The 18,917-nt window shown below is 43.3% G+C and overlaps 2 protein-coding genes across 3 annotated transcripts; one reads left to right on the top strand and one right to left on the bottom strand.

Moving 5' to 3' along the window:
- Positions 1–2,514: 2,514 nt before the first annotated feature.
- klhl36 (kelch-like family member 36) lies at positions 2,515–10,193 on the top strand. The gene is made up of 9 exons (XM_071547358.1): positions 2,515–2,535; positions 2,640–2,705; positions 2,927–3,121; positions 3,500–3,622; positions 4,413–4,634; positions 6,063–6,368; positions 7,032–7,259; positions 7,876–8,033; positions 8,945–10,193. Exons 1-9 carry the CDS (start codon positions 2,515–2,517, stop codon positions 9,516–9,518), a joined length of 1,893 nt encoding a protein of 630 aa, XP_071403459.1. The 3' UTR covers positions 9,519–10,193.
- A 126-nt stretch (positions 10,194–10,319) lies between these two features.
- Positions 10,320–16,598, bottom strand: LOC139667873 (aldo-keto reductase family 1 member B1). Of its 2 annotated transcripts, none has more exons than XM_071547350.1 (10): positions 16,281–16,598; positions 14,800–14,976; positions 14,215–14,331; positions 13,796–13,873; positions 13,556–13,672; positions 13,286–13,398; positions 12,193–12,280; positions 12,026–12,109; positions 10,986–11,068; positions 10,320–10,658 (listed from the first exon to the last, which is right to left on the bottom strand). In XM_071547350.1, the coding sequence occupies exons 1-10, from the start codon at positions 16,362–16,364 to the stop codon at positions 10,625–10,627; spliced, it is 975 nt and encodes a 324-aa protein (XP_071403451.1). In that variant the 5' UTR covers positions 16,365–16,598; the 3' UTR covers positions 10,320–10,624. The 2 variants fall into 2 exon arrangements, with proteins under 2 accessions (XP_071403451.1, XP_071403452.1); XM_071547351.1 differs by having other exon boundaries at positions 16,278–16,598.
- Between the last annotated feature and the right edge of the window lie 2,319 nt (positions 16,599–18,917).

Below are 18,917 nucleotides of genomic sequence, written 5' to 3' on the forward strand. Positions count from 1 at the left end.
CTCAAAAGTAATCGGATGAGTAGTGCAACAAATTACCGCTCCCAAAGAGTAAGAAGTAAAACAATATTACTTTTGAAATGAGTAACAAATAATTTTTTTGAGTAACAATCTCTGTTTTGAGTAATGTGCAGTACCAAAGTGAACATAAAGGAACATTTCTGACGTAGCTAATGAAAATACGGTACAAATGTTTGTTTCCCCTCAAAATATTCTGTACACCCCAATACTTATCTTTTTAGTTTTAGTTTGACGTGGCGAGCTTTTATTTTGAAGTCTGAATTCTGACGTAGCTAATGAAAATACGGTACAAATGTTTGTTTCCCCTCAAAATATTCTGTACACCCCAATACTTATCTTTTTAGTTTTAGTTTGACGTGGCGAGCTTTTATTTTGAAGTCAAAACCAAGTATTTTCCGGTGTTACTCTGGCTTACTCTCGCAACTTGACTCGGACCAATGTGGAGGGACGTGGGCATTAAATCCACCCTTTTTCTATTGTCTTTTTTACTGCATTATCTCGCCACCTTGCGGTCCATTAACAGTCCATCAATTTTCAAAGGAACAAAAGCCGCTACAGCCCTGTTGCTGCAGTCACCTGACGGCAGCCCAGGGCTACATGATGCCAAATGACACAATTATTGCCACAAATTAAAATTCAGACGACGAAATAGCTATGTACAATTCTGCAATGAGGCTTAAAAGGCTTTCCGTGTGTGTATGAATCATGAAAACATTGTAACTTCTATTTTAAATCGATAACCATATATTGTGCATAGTCCGGCTGCATTTGTTTATGAGCCAAATGCTTGAGAAGTAATATTAAATAAAAAACTAGTAATGTGAATGATATCATAGTCATAATGTATGCAATAAATATGAAAACATAGTTGTCTTTATCTCAAAAGGATTTGAAAATATTAATAGGCTCTGGAATGTGTAGTTACGTATATTATGTTTTAATGTTTGAATAGACTCATGCCTGTATGTGAGAAATATCCTTATATCCATCCTGAAGTTCAGAACAGTTGAATTATCGTGCTGGTGTTGAACAGCACCAAAACGTTTTGTAACGTCACCACTCTTGAATGGCTCCCCCGCCTAGAGCAGCTCGTGATTGGTCGGCTTTACAGCTGATTTCCTGGATGGTGTTTGTGGAGCCAGCTGCGTCAAGCTAGCCAGAGTGAGTCAGAAGAGGAACGGATGTGTAAGCGATTCTGCCTTCAAGATAAAAGCATAAAATATATTACTTCGTAAAAAGAATGGCGAAGTTTTGGGTGGCAAGGAATAGTTTGGAAAAAATAAAACATCAGTGTAGTTTCATTCACTATAGCGTCCTCTTTAAATATACTCTGTATAGATATATTCACCTTGGTTCTTTGTATTGCTAAAAAAAACGCAGTAACATAGGCGACTGTCACTGTGGGAAAATGTAAACTTTTCAGTAACAATGAAAAACAGCCTTGTTTTAATTTGACTACCATGCATTTTTTAAATTTATCCAATTAGTCGGAGTAAATATTTTAGAACCCATAGAGGACCGTGTAATATTTAAATTAAAGTTAAAATATGAAACCGATGGATTTCTGAAGTGTTGTCAGGTGGCAGTGAATGAGCAGGGGATTAGTGTGTAGCCTACCCCACTATGGTGTTTTTGAACGTTTTTCTGTTTTTGCAAAGAATATCAATTGTATTTTAATTTACTACACATAATATACGTTAAATTTCACGTGCCTACCTTTCTCAAAAACGTTCCAACCGGTTTCCCAATAAGGGTTTTATTTTGAAAATCTTAACAGGAAGTTCTATTGTTTATCCTGGTTAGCTTACCACTGATGCTACAGCCAAACACATTGTATAGACCTGTCTAACTGGCATTTGCAAGGATATATATATCTCGAAAGAGGATGTCTATGTGGTAAAATGACATTTTGTTGGGAAGAGTCGCGTTTGCGTCGTCGTCGAGAGTAAAAAGCGTCGCGTCTCGGTCGATTTCCTCCCCAAACTGCTGCTTGTTGTTGCTGTTGTTTGCTAAGCTGCGGTAACAACATGCCGTTGGCTGTATTACAGTGTAACGAGATGCCTTCTCCTCGACCCTGCGTCTAAATGTAAGGACTTGTCAGCTTTACAAAGTCAGAAAGTGGCAGCCTAGGGTCAAGAACTTTACTAGCTAGTAGCTTGTCATTTGTCTGTTTAACTCAGTGCGCGCGCGTGTGTGTGTGTGCGCGCGCGCGTGTGTGTTGTACTTCTATCCATATGTGGACCAAATATTCTCACAAAGATAGAAAAAATAAGAAAGTCCTCCAAAGTGAGGCCATTTTGGCCGGTCCTCACTTCTACAAAGGGCTAGTTCAGGATTAGGACTTGTGTTTATGGTTAAGATTAGAATTGGGTTTAGGTTACAGTAAAGGTTAAGGATAGTTTGGGGTTATGACTTGAGTTTAGGGTTAATGCTGGGATTAGGTTAGGGTAAGGGTTAAGATCAGGCACGTAGTGGGGAAGATTCAGGGATAAGGGAATGAATGTAGTCAAAGGAAAGGTCCTCACAAGTATAGTCATACGTGTGTGTGTGTGTGTGTGTGTGTGTGTGTGTGTGTGTGTGTGTGTGTGTCTGTGTCCTTTCAGATGATGCCAACCTGAGAGGACATAATGGACAACGGCAAGCCGAGCCGTGTGTCTCGGCCACAGCGGATCAGCGAATCATCCCAGGTCAGTTAGATCTAAGACTAGACTTGTAGCAGACTATTCAAAATCAATCGTAAACCTAACAGGTCACCGGTGAAGAGATGCCAGAACTCTAGCGGTGTGATTTGGTCTGTTAATACCAGTTTAAATCCAAGCTGGAGACGTGAAAGACACTTTTGACTTGATGCTACTTGGTATAGGTCATCATGATAAGCGCGTTGACCCATATGAACCCCCCCGCCTAGGTGTTCCGGTGGGTGGAGCAGGCGGCGGCGCTGCTGCATGGCCTGAACGAGCAGCGGCAGCACGGCCAGCTGTGCGACGTGGTGCTGGTGGCCGACGAGCAGCGGCTCCCCGCCCACCGGGCCCTGCTGGCCGTCTCCAGCCCCTACTTCCACGCCATGTTCACCCTGGGCATGAGGGAGGAGCGCCAGGCTGAGGTGGGTACGGCTGTGTATGTGTGTGTGTGTGTGTGTGTGTGTGTTCCCACCGGTTATGGAATTCCTGGAATATCATGGAGTTTAGAGAGGTGTATTTCAGACGGGGTAAATCAGGGAATGTGATGGGTTTGATTCTAATGTCATCCTCTCTCTCTCTCTCTATCTCTCTCTCTCTGTGTGGGTGTTGACTATTGACTCAGCTGGTGGGGGCAAACAAAGATGATATTCAGTAATACACATGCCAATCTCGGCCATTGTCATTGTCAGGCTTTCTTTGTCTCCCTGTCTGTCTCTCTGCCTCTCTGTAAATGATTAAAAATAAAGCCATTAAAATAACTCGGTCATGCATCAACACACATATTCTCTACCTCTCTCTAGGTGGAGCTGGTTGGGACGTCCTACATCGGTCTCAAGGCTGTGGTGGACTTTCTGTACAGCGGAGAGCTGCCGTTGGACGGAGGAAACATCGACTATGTGCTGGAGGCTGCACACCTGCTGCAGGTAAGGGAACTAGTCTTCTAGGTGCTGTCTGCTGACCACCTTTGGGTGCTTCTGGCAGCAAGTTTTTCGCTGATCGGTCAAAAGTGCATCCTTCCTCTCAAGTTTAATCGAAATCGAACTTGTGAATCGAATCGAATCAAAGTGGTGTCTGAGATATTATTAGATATTGCGATATCCTTCTTTTCTATAATCTTTTCTGTCACTGTTTTCTGTTAACAGGGTTCCTACGCAGGTCTGGAAAAGTATAAAAAATGAATTTGAACATTTCCAGGTCTTGAGTAGTTTGGGAATTTGAAAAAAATGTCTGGAAAAGTATGGAAAACGTTGCGGTTCAGGTCCGATACACACATAATTCTAGCTTGTATGTTGTTGTAGAGCCACTTTGAGTCCACAGTTTTTGTTGATGTGAAGAATAATGTTCAGATAGAGGGACGCTCTTATTACCCAGCCGCTGTCAGCATGCATTATATCAAATACCCACCAAAATCAAATCCAGTCAAGAACATAGGGTCTGGGAAAAATATGGAATTTTAAAAATGGAAACCGTGTAGGAACCCTGCCAATCATCTCACATATTGTGATATTTGTCGCTGTGAAGAACAATCTTCATCTATACAGTGATATGACCTAGTTAGCAGGGGCAAGATGTCTATCTGCGTAAATCATATTGAACACCAGACAAAATCTTCAAAACAAATCAAGGTCTGGAAAAAGTATGGATTTTTTTTTAATTGAAAATGTGTAGGAACCCTGTGTTAACTTTATGTTCTGAAAACCGGACTGACTGCAGGTGTGGCGCGTGGTGGACTTCTGCTGCCAGTACCTGGAGCGGGAGGTGAGCGAGGACAACTACCTGTACCTGCAGGAGCTGGCCCTGCTCTACAGCCTGGAGCGCCTCGACGCCTTCATCGACCGCTTCATCCTCCAGCGCTTCGCCACGCTCTCCTTCACCCCGGACTTCCTGCGGGACATCCCTTTACGCAAACTCACCTCCTACCTCTCCAGCGGCCAGGTAATCCGAACACTTCACGTAGACTGTGTTGTTTATATGGTACAGGTGTCAGTCATGCGGGGAAAGGACTACATCTTCTTATCAGAGTGAGCCTTCTTCCTCGGCTTCGATATTTGATAATATCGACTGTCACGATATTTTGCTAATATTTTCCGTGGACCCCTAATTTAGTCCACATTAGGGCCACAGACCCCCATTTGATGAGATTTTGTCTCTCGGATCCAAATCTGAGAATATTTTTATTGTCGGATATGATTTTGTCCAGAATTCTATGACTGTCTGTATTGTAGGTAGAGAGATAACAGAGAAACTATGATCAAAACAGTCATTCTTCTACATTCTGTAATTGTGTTATGGTCTTGTAAATGAAATAATGGTGGAGTTTAACTGTTCATCAGTTTGCTGGGGACCCCCTGGAACGCCCTCAGCGACCCCTGGTGGTCCCCGGACCCCACGTTGAGAACCACTGGTTTACATCACAATTGTGCAAACTTTTAACTCACAAACCTATAATCTGTAGGATAGTAAAAAAAAACAAAAATAATCATAGTTGTAGTGAAAAATTTGTCATTTTATTTCAAGTCGGTTCCCTTTTCCACAATCAGCCCATTTTCTTGGAAATAGCAGAAACGAGCAAATTACACCAAATGGCCATTGTTTCCTCCAATGCTTGAATAGTTAAAATCAAATAGTAATAGTATGATACAGGCTATTAATAATAGACAGACAACTAACTCATGGTAACTGTGTGGTTTATGTCAAAACGTCCTTCATGTACAGAGATAAAAGCAAAAAGGAGACGGCATGGCAGAAGGTCAGCTAGATTAGTTAGAGTTAGATTTGTTAAAAATGTTTAGCTGCTTTTTATACAGTGGCTTGCTTTCTGTTGTGTCAGTTGGTGTCATCGAACATTCTCCCATTTCATGCCAGTCTTGCAAGCGAGGCTTCCTGTGTGAATGTGGTCAATGCTGTGATGAGCGTCACAGATGCCAGTGACTTGGTTGTTGTGGTTTCTTGTTTCTTGAAAATATGGGTTTTTAGAAGGCCGATATCGTCACACCGAAGCTGCTGATAGGCCATATTTTGTGCCAGTATTCGGTATCTTTACATTTTTCCATTTTCATGCTAAATATGACGCAAGTATTCAGCGTTTACTCCCAGAACTGTATTCTTGTCAGGGTGGAAAAGCCTCTGAAACAGCATTGAGACCATCAAGGGACACTAAAACTCTCCATCCTCCTTCTTTGAGGGTTAGCCTTAAGGCAGGATGACCCACCACATCTATTGAATGGAGGGAAAACCTTGGGATAGTTCACTACCTTTTTAACTGAAGAATTAATAATAAAAAAAAGCATTATTGAATAATTAAATGAATGGTTAGGGAAAGTGGGATGATCTCTAATGTCAGATCTCCTCTCATGCCGTCAGGTCCAGCACGACAGCGAGCAGGCCTTGCTCCAGGCCGCCCTCCAGTGGCTCAGCCAGTGTCCCGACCGGCCGGCCCACGCCCGCCAGCTCCTCTCCCACATCCGCTTCCCTCTGATGCCCGTGGAGGACCTGGCCGGCCGGGTGCTGCCCGCCGTGAGGGCCCTGCTGCCGGAGGAGGCCGGCTGCGAGGCCCTGGTGGAGGAGGCGCTGGCCTACCACGCCAGGCCCAGCGCCCAGCCGCTGCTGCAGACCGGACGCACCACGCTGAGGGGGGGGGTGGAGCGGCTGCTGCTGGTCGGAGGAGAGGTACGAGAGGGGGAGAGGATGATGATGATGATAGCTTTATTTTTGGAAATATCATCAAGTCAGTTGAGGGAGCATTTAAAGAGTAAGTAAACCCCATACACAAATCTGTGGTGAAATGCAGGCTACTGAGCTGGCCATCTGCTATTGGCTGATCTTTGGTGCAAGGTGATGTCACCTTCTATAGTGTAACAAGTGGTGACATCACCTGACACCAGAGATCAGCCTATAGCAGATGGCCAGTTCAGGATTCACCACAGATTTGGGTTTGGGGTTTAGTTACTCTTTAATCTGCTATATGTTTCATAATTGATCTCCCAAAAGGTTTTACCTGTGGATGGAAAGGTTACTGTGACTATAAATAATCATCCTCTTGATTTTTTGTACCCCTCTCTGTTAGAAAAGTGTTTCATCAGAGCCATTTTGAAAATAGAGTGTATTCAAATGTCTTAATATTACCTAGATCAAGATGAAGGAATTTTACAGTTTTCAGACCCAAACTCATGTACTTTTAACATTTTTTTTAGCTTTGTAAAAATTCAAGTGAGTACTTTTGTAGCCTCGGTATGTTAATTACATAGAGGTGACAAAAGACACTTTAAACTCAGCAAAAGTGGCAATTCACCTTGCTCTCACATAATCTGACTCCCGTCTTTACCTCTAAAGGTGTCGGAGCGTGGCGAGGAGCTGAGCGCCAACGTCTGCTGGCTGGACGGCGAAGCGGGGAGCTGGGAGGTGGAGACCCAGCTCCCGGCCCAGCGGAGCCACCACTGCCTGGCCGTGCTGGGGGGGTTCATCTACACGGCCGGGGGCAGCTCGTCCCGGGACAACGGCGGAGACGCCGCCTGCAACCTGCTGTACCGATACGACCCCCGCCACAACCAGTGGACCAAGGTACCGTACCGGGACGTCCCTCTAAAATCAAGCGTAATCCTCCTTTAGTAAGAGAAGAGAAGTTGGAACTTTAATGAGCCGTGTGGGGAAATTGAGTAGCAGGAGAATAGTGAAAAGGTACAGCAAAGAAAAACAGAATATAAAGATGAGAAAAATTCTGAAAATATTGAGATACATGCAGTATATAATGAATGAGACAGAGTATGCGAATATGAAGAAAATATAGAAGGCCGATACATGTACAGAAAGTGTAGATCTACGTAATAAACTATTCGCTTTCTCAAATATATTTCATTTACAGGTGTAGATATGTGCAGATTTGAAGATGTACATTATCACCTGTTCAGTTTAACTTTAGATGGAGGAAAATATGTATAGGAAAAGTGACCAAATAGTCCATAAAGCTCATTTAGGATATCCATGAGAAACTATCCCACAGTTTGTTTTATACAGCAGGGTAGACACTCCCAAAATCGTTAAAGGAGTGAAGGAAGTTCCCCACCTCTCCAGCTACCATTATGTATTCTATCATCATTTCTGACTTCCCCTTTTCTTAATCGTGTTTGTTTAACAGTTGCAAAGATCTCAGAGCAATGATAGCGTGATGTGCTTCCAGGGCGCTTCGATGAACCAGCGGCGTGTGGATTTCTACCTGGGCGCGGTGGGGGAGTGCCTGATCGCCGTGGGCGGGAGGAACGACACCGGGGCTTTATCCACCGCAGAGGTTTACTGCCCCGCTGAGGACTGCTGGTCCTACATAGCAGGGCTGCCCAGGTAGGAACGCAGCTGAAAGAGGAACTAAACCCCAAACCCAAATCTGTGGCGAAGCCTGACATCTAATGGTGAAAAGTAGGGTACTGCACTGGCCGTCTGCTATTGGCTGGTCTTTGGTGCCACGTGATGTCACCTTATATAGAGTACAACAGGTGGTGACATCACCTGCCACAAAAGATCAGCCAATAGCAGATGGCCAGTTCAGCACACTGCTTTTCACCATTAGATGCCAGACTTTACACAGATTTAGGTTTGGGGTTTAGTTCCTTTTTAAAGTAATAAACCACAAATTTTTGTACAACCTAATGTCCGTTTTGCTAAACTCTTATCGTCGATTGATATAACACACAATACGCGAAACATGTTTTGTTTTCATTATATCTACTGTAATAAACATTAAAATTGGACTACCTGTCACTACACATTTAATTTCCAGGATTTTTGTTTTTTTTTATTATACTGCCCTTTAATCATTTTTGCAACATTTATAAGCTATGTTCAATCAGAAATAGTATATTTTTGCCAGCTTTTGTTTGTTAAAGTCCCCTTGAAATTAACTGCCATTACTTTTACTGTCTGGAAAACAGAGTATCTTTAATAGTGACCTCATGCTGCACCAGTAGGCGTAAAATAAAAATTGCGACCAATAAAATCATCACAGATTTTTCAACAATCCCGCGCCTCCGCCCCTCACATCAAATAAAACTGCCTTTCTCTCCTGACTGATATTGCATTGCTTTACACTTTTGAATGATCCCTCACCTCGTTATGTCCTGGCCCAACATCCTGTTTAACAGGAAATACATCAGATCAAGGAAGTAAAGACGCCATTTCATGGGGTCTTTAAATTGGTCTTAGAATCAATTCCAGGTTTTGCTAAAAAGTGTTACATTTGGCTTTGTCTTAACTAGGTTTACTTACGGCCACGCTGGGACGGTCCACCACGGTGTGGTCTACATCTCCGGCGGTCACGACTACCAGATCGGCCCGTACCGCCGAGACGTCCTGAGCTATGACCCGTCGCGGGGCGGCGACGCCTGGGTGGAGCGCCAGGCCATGTCTCAGGCCCGGGGCTGGCACTGCATGGCCTCCCTGGGCCACCTCATCTACGCCATCGGGGGCAGCGACGACCGCGAGGACACGGCCGAGCGCTTCGACATCCTGCGGGTGGAGTCCTTCGACCCGCACGCCGAGCAGTGGACCCGGGTGACGCCGCTGCTGCTGCCCAACAGCGAGGCGGGGGTGGGGGTCTGGGCGGGGAGGATCTACGTGCTGGGCGGCTACAGCTGGGAGAGCATGGTGTTCTCCAGAGCCACCCAGGTGTACGACCCCGACAAGGGCCAGTGGTCCAAAGGGCCCGACCTGCCCAAGCGCATCGCCGGGGCCTCGGCGTGCGTCTGCACCGTGAGGCCCTCGCCTCCGTCGCCCTCTCCTGAGAAGAAGAAGATGGGACACGCGGGGAAAGGAAGGCCACATCCCACTTGAAGAGAATGACAGGATCTTTCTGTTCGCCCCAAAAACGGATGCTAAGCAAGGCCTGGCTTCTGGCTGAAACAGAGCCTCAAACTGTTCCCATACAAAATCTTTAATAGGAGGGAAAAAAAGAGATTTTGGAGGCCCTGCAGCATCACAGCACAATGGAGATGACGAGCAATAATGCCAATCACCATATTTCTGTGATATACAACACCTGATAAAGAGTACATAAAAGAAAACTATATCATTTGATGAACATTGTGTGTACTTCATATAGTGTTAACAGTGTTCACAACCAGTTTATCTTTGAACAGGACAGTATAGAGTTAAAATCCTCATTTTAGCTCCAGGGTTGAAGAAGTAAATGAGGATACAAGCAGTTCTCGTTGACATTGTCTAACAACAGCATTCATTTTAACAACTGCTAACAGTCCCTGACATACAGAACTGCATTAATTTAAATCATTATTCCATATTTATAGACAGATTTCTACTAATTCGATGACTGAAAAGCCTATCAGTATGCCATGTGACACACTGAAACAAACCCTCACAGAGACACTGAATCTGTAATATGCTTTTAACATTTTTTCTCAAGGGTCATCCAGCAAAGCCCAATTTACACATACAGTGTGTATGTATGGAAACTATTCTTTGATGTGCTCTGTATTGTATATTGTAATAAAACATTCAATGTGTTTAAAAATGAATTTTTAGTCCATTTGATATTACAAAGTCATAACTTGGGCGATCATAAATGAGTTGCCATTAAAACAAACAATGGGACAATTGTGATTTTGCAGAGGGGAACATGTTTTATTCATGACAGAAAAACATTAGAAAAATTAAGCTTTTCTGTGTCGAGGAAAACAAAAAAAGGAACATATGAGTAGTCTTATATTTGTTGGTCACATTCATTACATTCACGCTGCCTTCAGGTTTTTAATTGTCATTTTCACATTGCATAGTTAATTGTTATTAGGCCTACTGTTTCAGGTAAACGAGTCATTGGTGCAATACAGTGTGTGCCATAAGTAGATTTCAAAACATCCGGCTGATGTTTGCAGTATAAAGGTAGATCCATCTCTCTCTCTCTCTTCTCTCCTTTGGCGGTCTCATTCAAAGGGGTAGTATGGATGAGACTTGATTCTGAGGGACAGAACCACGACGGAGTTAGTCTATAATACAGAGACAGTTGGGCGGTATGGTGCCAGAGATTGTAATCAATTCAATTAGCAGTGTGAATGAAGCTTTGGGTTGCATATTACTATATAGCAAAGGCTTCATTTCAGCAAGATCTGTTAAAGGTGCATTAAGTAAGATTGACCATAATCCAGTTTGTACTCTGTTTTCGAACCAAAACTCCCCACTCATTGGAGTTTCAAGACACTCATCCCTGACCCTATGGCTCATAAAACCCATTCCCAACCCTTGTAAAAGTCATCAAACATAAATTTGAATATATATATGTCTTACTGGTCGAGGACACAGGCCTTCCATCCTCGGTCCAGTCCTCTCAGTGCGCTCATGTCTTCTTCAGTCAGTCTGAAGTCAAAGATCTGCACAAAACACCACCAGCTGATTGTCTTCATCACAGCACAGACAGATTTTCATAGGGAGGGTTTCACAGTTGACCAATGGGACAATCTCCCATTGGTCAACTCACAAAGTGATGAGGACATAGACACCAATATCATCCACTGGTCCCCAGTAGATCGTTGGTGCTCCATGTCCACGTATAATCACTATAGCTAGGGAAACAGCAATGACTATTTCTGAAGATGTCATGTAAATTTGACTTATGCAAAACTTAGCATGGAGCCTACTATCACTCAGTATAATATATGCTAACTGTTAGCGTGGAGCCTACTATCGATAGTAGGCTCCACACTAACAGTTAGCATATATTATACGTGGTTATACGTGGAGCACAAGTGACCAGTGAATGCTAATGACCTACTGGGGACACGTACGATATGCTATGATATAGATATATGATATGCTATGCAATCTTTCACATTCATATGCATTCATTTTTGCTGTGTGGTATGCTTTTTGATATAATTGTCAATACAAAAGTCAGACAAAAGTACAAGCGCTAAGCACAAACATAATCAGAAGGCTTGTTCTTCAAACTGAAGTTGTGAACTCTGAACTCTGTTGGGCAACAGCTGCATGTAGGCTGCGTGGGAGGAAGTAGCGCTGGCACAGTTTCCCTGTATATATATATATATATATATATATAATATAAAACACCTTTGTACTGCAAAGTTGGCCTTTGTTCCCTGATAGGTCAGTGGAACAAAGCTGATTCTCATGCCACAATGCTTTTGGGAAACCTGCTGCAGGCTAGATAGGCCAGAGGAAGAAATGAATGCTGACTAATGAACACACCAAAGGGTAAAAGCAAGAGAGGAAGGAGTGCGAAAGCGCTTAAGAGAGTAAGAGTGAGCCTGAAGAGGGAGAAAGAAAGAGGATGAAGAGAGACAGCACAGAGAGTGAGAGAAGGATTTCACCTTTGTGTTTTCGAGGATGTGATGAGGTCTGTCACTCTTGGGGATAACTGAAATGCCCTGCTGCACATGGTACCTCAGCAATACCTGGGGGAAAAAATCACTTTTACTTACACAGGTGCACAGACACATACACAGACACAAACACACACACACACACAAACACAGACCTGTGCAGGGCTTCGTCTGTGTTTCTTGGCTATATCTCCTATGACTGGGTCCTCCAGGAGCTTGTATGGATCAGTGTCTCCTCTCAAACTAGACAGGCAGGATATAAAGACCAGAGGATCAAGGATTGTAAATTCATATGAATCAGATAGACCTGAAGGGTAGTTTTAAGGGTATTTCTAGCTCATATTCTTTCAGTAAAGATTTATGTTTCTTCAAGCTGCCTCAAAAAACACCAACCTTTTCCAACCAGTCCAGCAACATGCTGAACTGTGCTGAAATCTCCCCCAACACGCTCTGAATTTCATTAGACTGCCTTTTATTGAATTAAAACTTAGAGCAGTCAAAGAGGCCTATGCAGTATGGCAAGATTCTGGCACACTCCCATGTGATTTATCCAAGGGCATGTTCACACCAGGTACATTTGGAGCCTTTTACTCAAACTCCAGCATTTACTCCTTTAGTTCGGCTCGCCATGCCATTCAAATTCATTTGGAACCAAATGACAATACTGCCTGAAAATGCAGGTGTCAGTTCTCATCCAAGAGAACTGTGGTACGGTTTGGTAGGAGTGAGACCGTAATCCAACTACCAACTACAGGAAACAACCCCAAAATACAAGGGTTTATGGGTAGAAGAAGAGATGGACATCTGATAGCCAGCAGTTCCTCATGCTTGGAGGAACTTTGTGTTCTTAACTTGTATGAACACCAGGGAAGGTAAATTACAGCAAAGAGTATAAATAAGGCCATCATGCTTAGCTGAAGTTACATTGACTGGAAATAGATTTAATTTCTCTAAAATCTCTAACTTGGCAGGACGACAAGTTAACAAAACTTCAATAAACACAAAGCTACTTGTGAGTCTTGTGACTTTTGTTTGGAAGCCCTGGTTCACTTGTAACTAGGCAGTGGGAACCTAAATTAACCAAATACAAAAATGCTACAAAGTAAACTTTGAACCCTGGGTGTGATTACACTCTAATTTTACAACATCTACAGGAGTGCCCAGTTGCAGGGACTTAGAATTTGAAAAGTTTTAAAACATTAATCTGAGTCAGTGGTGTAAGTGAGTGATGCTGTGTGTCTGGCTCACAGCTCCGGGGGTCTTGCAGGCGAGCCGAAGGGGCTGTAGGCGGTGAGGGCGATGTTCTTGGATTTACAGAACTCTATCAGCTCCGTCTGCACCAGGTAGGGATGCAGCTCCACCTATAGGCGAGTCAAAACCAAACAAAAGGTGAGAATGCATGGATGCTGATCTAGACAGTTTTGTAATTTCCCTAACCATGATAAAGTTAGGAGGAGCGGAGTTGGAGCTGAGCCACTTTCAAGAACGTTGGCAAGGAAATGAATAAACATGCAGCACCTGATTGACAGCAGGGGGAACCTTGCACAGAGCGAGAAGTCTCTCCAGCTGGAGGATGCTGAAGTTGGACACACCGATGCTCTTCACCTTCCCTGAGGCCTGCAGGGCTTCCATCCCCTGCACCAAACAACAAACAGCAGACACGTTGAAAACACGCATACAACACACTCCACAATACTGAAATATCTTCAACGGGAGCAAGCAAGAGGCAAGAGAGTGGAATGAGAGATGTGTTCTTACCCTCCATACGTCTACATAGTCGACGTCAGAAGTCAGCATCTCTCCGTCTTTCTTCGGGAAAAGCTCATCACCCATTTTCTGGGGAGAAATTTGAAAAACACTCAAAGAGGCAAAGTCTTCGCTCCATTACAAAGATGCTGAGACAGAATTTAGAACCAAATTTGAGTTCAATGCATGAGTCCAGCTGGATTATTTGGCAGTTCCATTAGACCCCATTCAAAGATTTGCTAATGAAGAACATTTCTCGCTAGCCTGGGCTGAGGTACTCTAGCCGCCAGCTACGGGGGAGGTAAAAGTCCTGTTTCTGATTATCTTTTTCTTGAAGCTGTGGACAGCCATAATATACCCATCAGGAACATCGAAGAGTGTGATCTCCAGCTTTGTTGCAGTGTTTTGGATGTGTTATCAGTATTCCCAACCTTTAGACCGACAGGGAAATGCACCAGGTAGAGGTCCAGGTAGTCCAGCTGGAGGTCGCTCAGGGACTTGTCCAGGCACAGTGGGATGTCCTCTGGGGCATGATGGGTACACCACAACTAGGAAAGGCACAGGATAGGGAAGTTCACAGTGGGTCACTGAGACACTGACAGGGTAAAACATCTGGCCAAGAGATGCACTGAACATGGATCTAAGACGGGATATATGGTATGGCATAGAAAGAACTGGTTAGCAGGGAGGAACCTCTTCTATATGGGTTCTATACAGCACCAGGAAGTGTTTTTTAGGCTTGTACCACAGCAGAACCCTTTATGGTGAATTAAGGCACCCTTTTAGAAAGGTTCTCTAGAGCTCTTCTACACAGGACCTATACGGTGCTGGAAAGACCCATTTAAGAATGCGCAAAATGTTCAAAACCAGCAGTATTAAACATCTAAGAACCATACTGGATTATTTATTCTGATTTGCCATTTCTTATTTGAACCAATCAGAGGGTTCATTGAGTCATTACAGCTCTATATAAAAACCGCTATACCCTAACCAAAGAGGCCTTGAAGAACCCTCACCTTGCTGACAATGAACATGTCTTGGCGCCTGATGATGCTCTGCTGCATCTTGGAGCGGAGGGCCTTGCCGATCTCCACCTCGTTGCTGTAGCTGTAGGCCGTGTCTATGTGGCGGTAGCCCGCCGCAATGGCCGTCTCTACCGCCCCCTGGACTGAGGTGCGGGGCAGGTGGGATGACTGCAACATGTAGAAATAATTTTTTAAACATCAATTGTCAAATTAACTGAGATACTTTGGTATGATGGCTGTAAATAAATGAGACCATGGTGGAGACGATTGGTTTCCTGTATCTTCTCCTGTTAGTGCTAGTGTTTCTCAAAATGAAGACTACATTTCCCATAAACCCTTGTGCTTCCTGTGCCCTCTCCTTTCCATCTCCTTCCATCATCTGCCGTTGCCAGAAACTCTGAAAGCTTTAGCGATTTTGCTCTGGAAGAACAGCGCCCTCTTCCTGTTTTGTGCCATAAAGCAATCTAGCAGATTTCCCGCCAAATCTGACCCAGTGTCACACAATGTAAAATGCAGTGTAGAGGCCGCTAGAGGCTGCCAGTCTTCACAGTGATGGCCTCATTTGTTTATACTAAGTTTACTAACATCTCAAATTAATGTAGTAATAATTTATTGATGTTAAAATGCTACACGTAGCACCTAAAAATAGGATAAGATACATTTATTGCTCCTGCAGGGACAAACTATCAAAGACACATAAAACTCTATTAGATAAAGACACATACATCATGGAAACAAGACCATACAATCAGTCCCTATAAATTAATAATTTCACTTATTAATTCCTCTTGGGGATGGCGCAACATTAGCAGCACAGCACCAAGGTTATAAACGGTCTATGATTTGGCTACATGTGTAGGTTTCAATGCATTGTCAATTAATATAAGATAACATTTCAGCTACATCAGACAGGTTATGAATCTGCATGTGTGCATGAGTCTATATAAATTGTGCTACTGTGTTGACACTTTGATATTTGGATTGAATCTTCTTTGTTTCTTCTTTGTTTTTATATAGCATGTTTTATGGTATGTATGGTTGTAAGACAAAGAGACCCAAAAAAAAAAGACCAAGAGAGGTTAAAGAGGCCTTATTATTATCATCAAAATTTCCTGTATCTATGTACACATATGATCAAAGATGTTTAATGTAGATATTGTCAAAAATCTATTTGTTTGAGTCGTTAAATTTCAAGTTTTTGTGTTTCCAAAAATCCATCCGCAAATCCTCCACTCAGCAGGTTTACCACATTTGAATTAGAGGAGCTGCTGCTGTCGACCAATCAGAGTCCAGTATTGTGACTGTTCTACCTGTGTGGACTTTTGTCTTCGAATTCATTCCACAAATACTCTTTTAACCAAACTACAGCTATTTGCAAAAAATCCTGAACCATATTATACATAAAAACAAAATCATGAAAACTGAACAATATGGGGACCTTTAAGGTAAAAAAGAATGTGTTTTCAGGCTACCTTCCATGTCCCCAGACCCAGTGTGGGCATTCGTGTGCCGTCATTCAGCTCTATGGTCCTGGCAACCTCTGTGTCCTCCTCCATGAGATGTGTTTCGCCAGGCAGGCAACAAGCAGGAGACCTTCAGCCCTTTGACAACACACACACTCACACACTCTCGCACCTTAGCCTCTTCCTCTTTTTCCTCTCAAACCAGCTGCAAACTACCCTGCGCTGCTCTCTCAGTCGAGGCCCTTCCTTCCTTCCTTTTTCTTTACTCTCTCTATCTCTCTTCTTTTTCACTCTGTTTCTCTTTCTCTCTCTCTCCCTCCCTCTCTCTTCCGTCTTATCGGGCTAGTAGTTAATAATTGGACAACGCACAAAGTACTTCACCACCATTTAGTATTTATGTGTACACACAGTAACTGAGGGCACAGGGAGGGAGGAGCGAGTTGTAAAGGTCACTTTTCTCATAGGGGCAGCACGCACACACACACACACACACACACACACACAGGCACACAGGCACACAGGGCCACTTGCAATGAGGAGAAAAAAATGTTCTGCAAATGTTAGCCTCAGTGCTTCAATCTGTTGTCATAGTTCCTGAGTGTGGTACACCAGTTCAACATAAGGTGGTGATATAGTATCACTGTACTGTGTAGCTGCAGTACAAGTAGATTTATGGGAAAATAAAGAAATCACATTCTAATTATGTGATAAGTACAAATCATGTGTGAAACCCTAAAAACAGGATTCTTATTTCTTTTTCAGCTTGATTGATTGATTGATTGATTGATTCATTATTCATTCATTCAAGGGAAAGATAACTTTTTTTCAGTTCCCTTCTGTTGCAGTCTTAAGAGGCAACAGATTCGCAGCACCCCCGTCCCACCCTCACCGCTCTGTTTTTCCTCCTTCACCAGCTCCATACAGTAACGGTGCTTTCATGACATCATGGCCCATACAGTATGAACCGTGACGTTTTACATAACTTTGGTTTAGAGAGAATGGTCTCACGTGTTTTTGTGTGGTATTTGTCAAGGCTGTGTGTAAGAGACAAGGGTAGGAATGAGATTATCAAGCAAAACAGTAACGTCCAAAAGAATATTCATACTCCTGGCTGGTGATTTTAGGGTTTAAAGATTTGATAAAACATATATTTGTTGTTGTCATACTTTACATTTTTGCGATAAATGCATTTTTCTTTGCAGCTTCCACGCTCCTACCAATCAAGTAAAATAGCCTGGAAATGGAAAGTAATTAGAATTATGTAACAGGGGGTTGCAAGGGGGTATCCTTCTTTTTAGGGGTTGCAGGCCAAAAACGGTGGAGAAAACACTTGTAAGTTTGTAGAGAAAGGTTTTAGCTCCATGCTCACTCACGTTTGCATTGATTTTGTCAACATTTCAGCAAGATCTGACTGTTTCTGCCAAATGCTAGTGGCTAGGCACCTCGACTCACCAAACTCATATGTCAGGATTTTATTCATGGACTTTTCATCTGCTTTTAATACAGTAAACACAAACACACTTCTGCACCGTCTCCAAGGACTACAAGTCAACACAACACTGGTTTTATGGATTAAAGTTTTTTTAAAGGACAGACCCCAACATGTCAGAGTGAATGGTCTTAAATCCAGCAACACTGTTTTAAACAGACTGACAGACGAGTGCTCCCTGTCCTGGCAGTATGTGGACACCATGGTCCTCTGGTTCCAGGAGAGCTCCCTGGAAATGAACATCAGTAAGACCAAAGAGCTGTGTTGTGGGGGGCGCCGGGCATCTGACACCCCACACCCTCTCTGGGGACCACTCAGGCTGGAGGGGCAGGCGGTGGAACAGGTCGAGATCTTTAAATACCCGGGCACTGAGATGGACCACCACCTGTCCTTCACACAGCATGCAGACGGGGTCTACAAAAAGGCCCAACAGCGCATGTTTCTCCTGAGAAGGCTGAAAGGTTTTAATCTCAGACAGGACATTTTAACAGCAGTATACCGGTCCACTCATTGAATCAGTCCTCACATTCAACATTTCATCCTGGTGCAACTTCCTCACAGAGAAAAGCAAGAAAAAAACTCACAAGAATCAGAAGAAGCATGCAACCAAAATCACCGACACCACTCAAACCCAACTCTCAGACCTTTACAGTCACGCAGTAAAAAGAAAGGCAGACTCCATCACTAAGGACCCTTCACACCCCCTTCACCACTCCTTTCAGCTGCTCCCATCAGGCAGACGGAACTTACAAAAACTCTTTCATTCCCATTACAATATCCTTTATAAACAAGGCCAAATAGACTGTCACTACCTTTGAATGCAGCTTTGCACACCTGCTCCTATTTATTTATGGAATTGTTTGTGTTTTTAGTGTAATTGTATGCGAGTCTTTCATGGGTGTATGTTTTTATGTTGTTTGTGAGCGCCTGTCCTAAGACAATTTTCTATCATTATGTGATAGACAATAAAGTTTTTTGAATCTTGAATCTTGAATGCTGTACTGCAGAAATGCTGTTTTTCAAAGTCCAAACCCCTGCACTGCCACATGTACGCCCATTCGACACGCAACTCCCCTGTAAAACTTAAGTTACATAAGTTTATGGAGGAACCCCAGGTCAGTAAGGGTCAGTGTACGGTACATGTATATAGTCATGTG

Source organism: Centroberyx affinis, unplaced genomic scaffold (assembly GCF_046629955.1).
Source record: "Centroberyx affinis isolate AG114_WGS23_722 - 3 ecotype Tasmania unplaced genomic scaffold, CSIRO-AGI_Caff_v1 ptg005840l_1, whole genome shotgun sequence".
NCBI classification, from domain to species: domain Eukaryota; kingdom Metazoa; phylum Chordata; class Actinopteri; order Beryciformes; family Berycidae; genus Centroberyx; species Centroberyx affinis.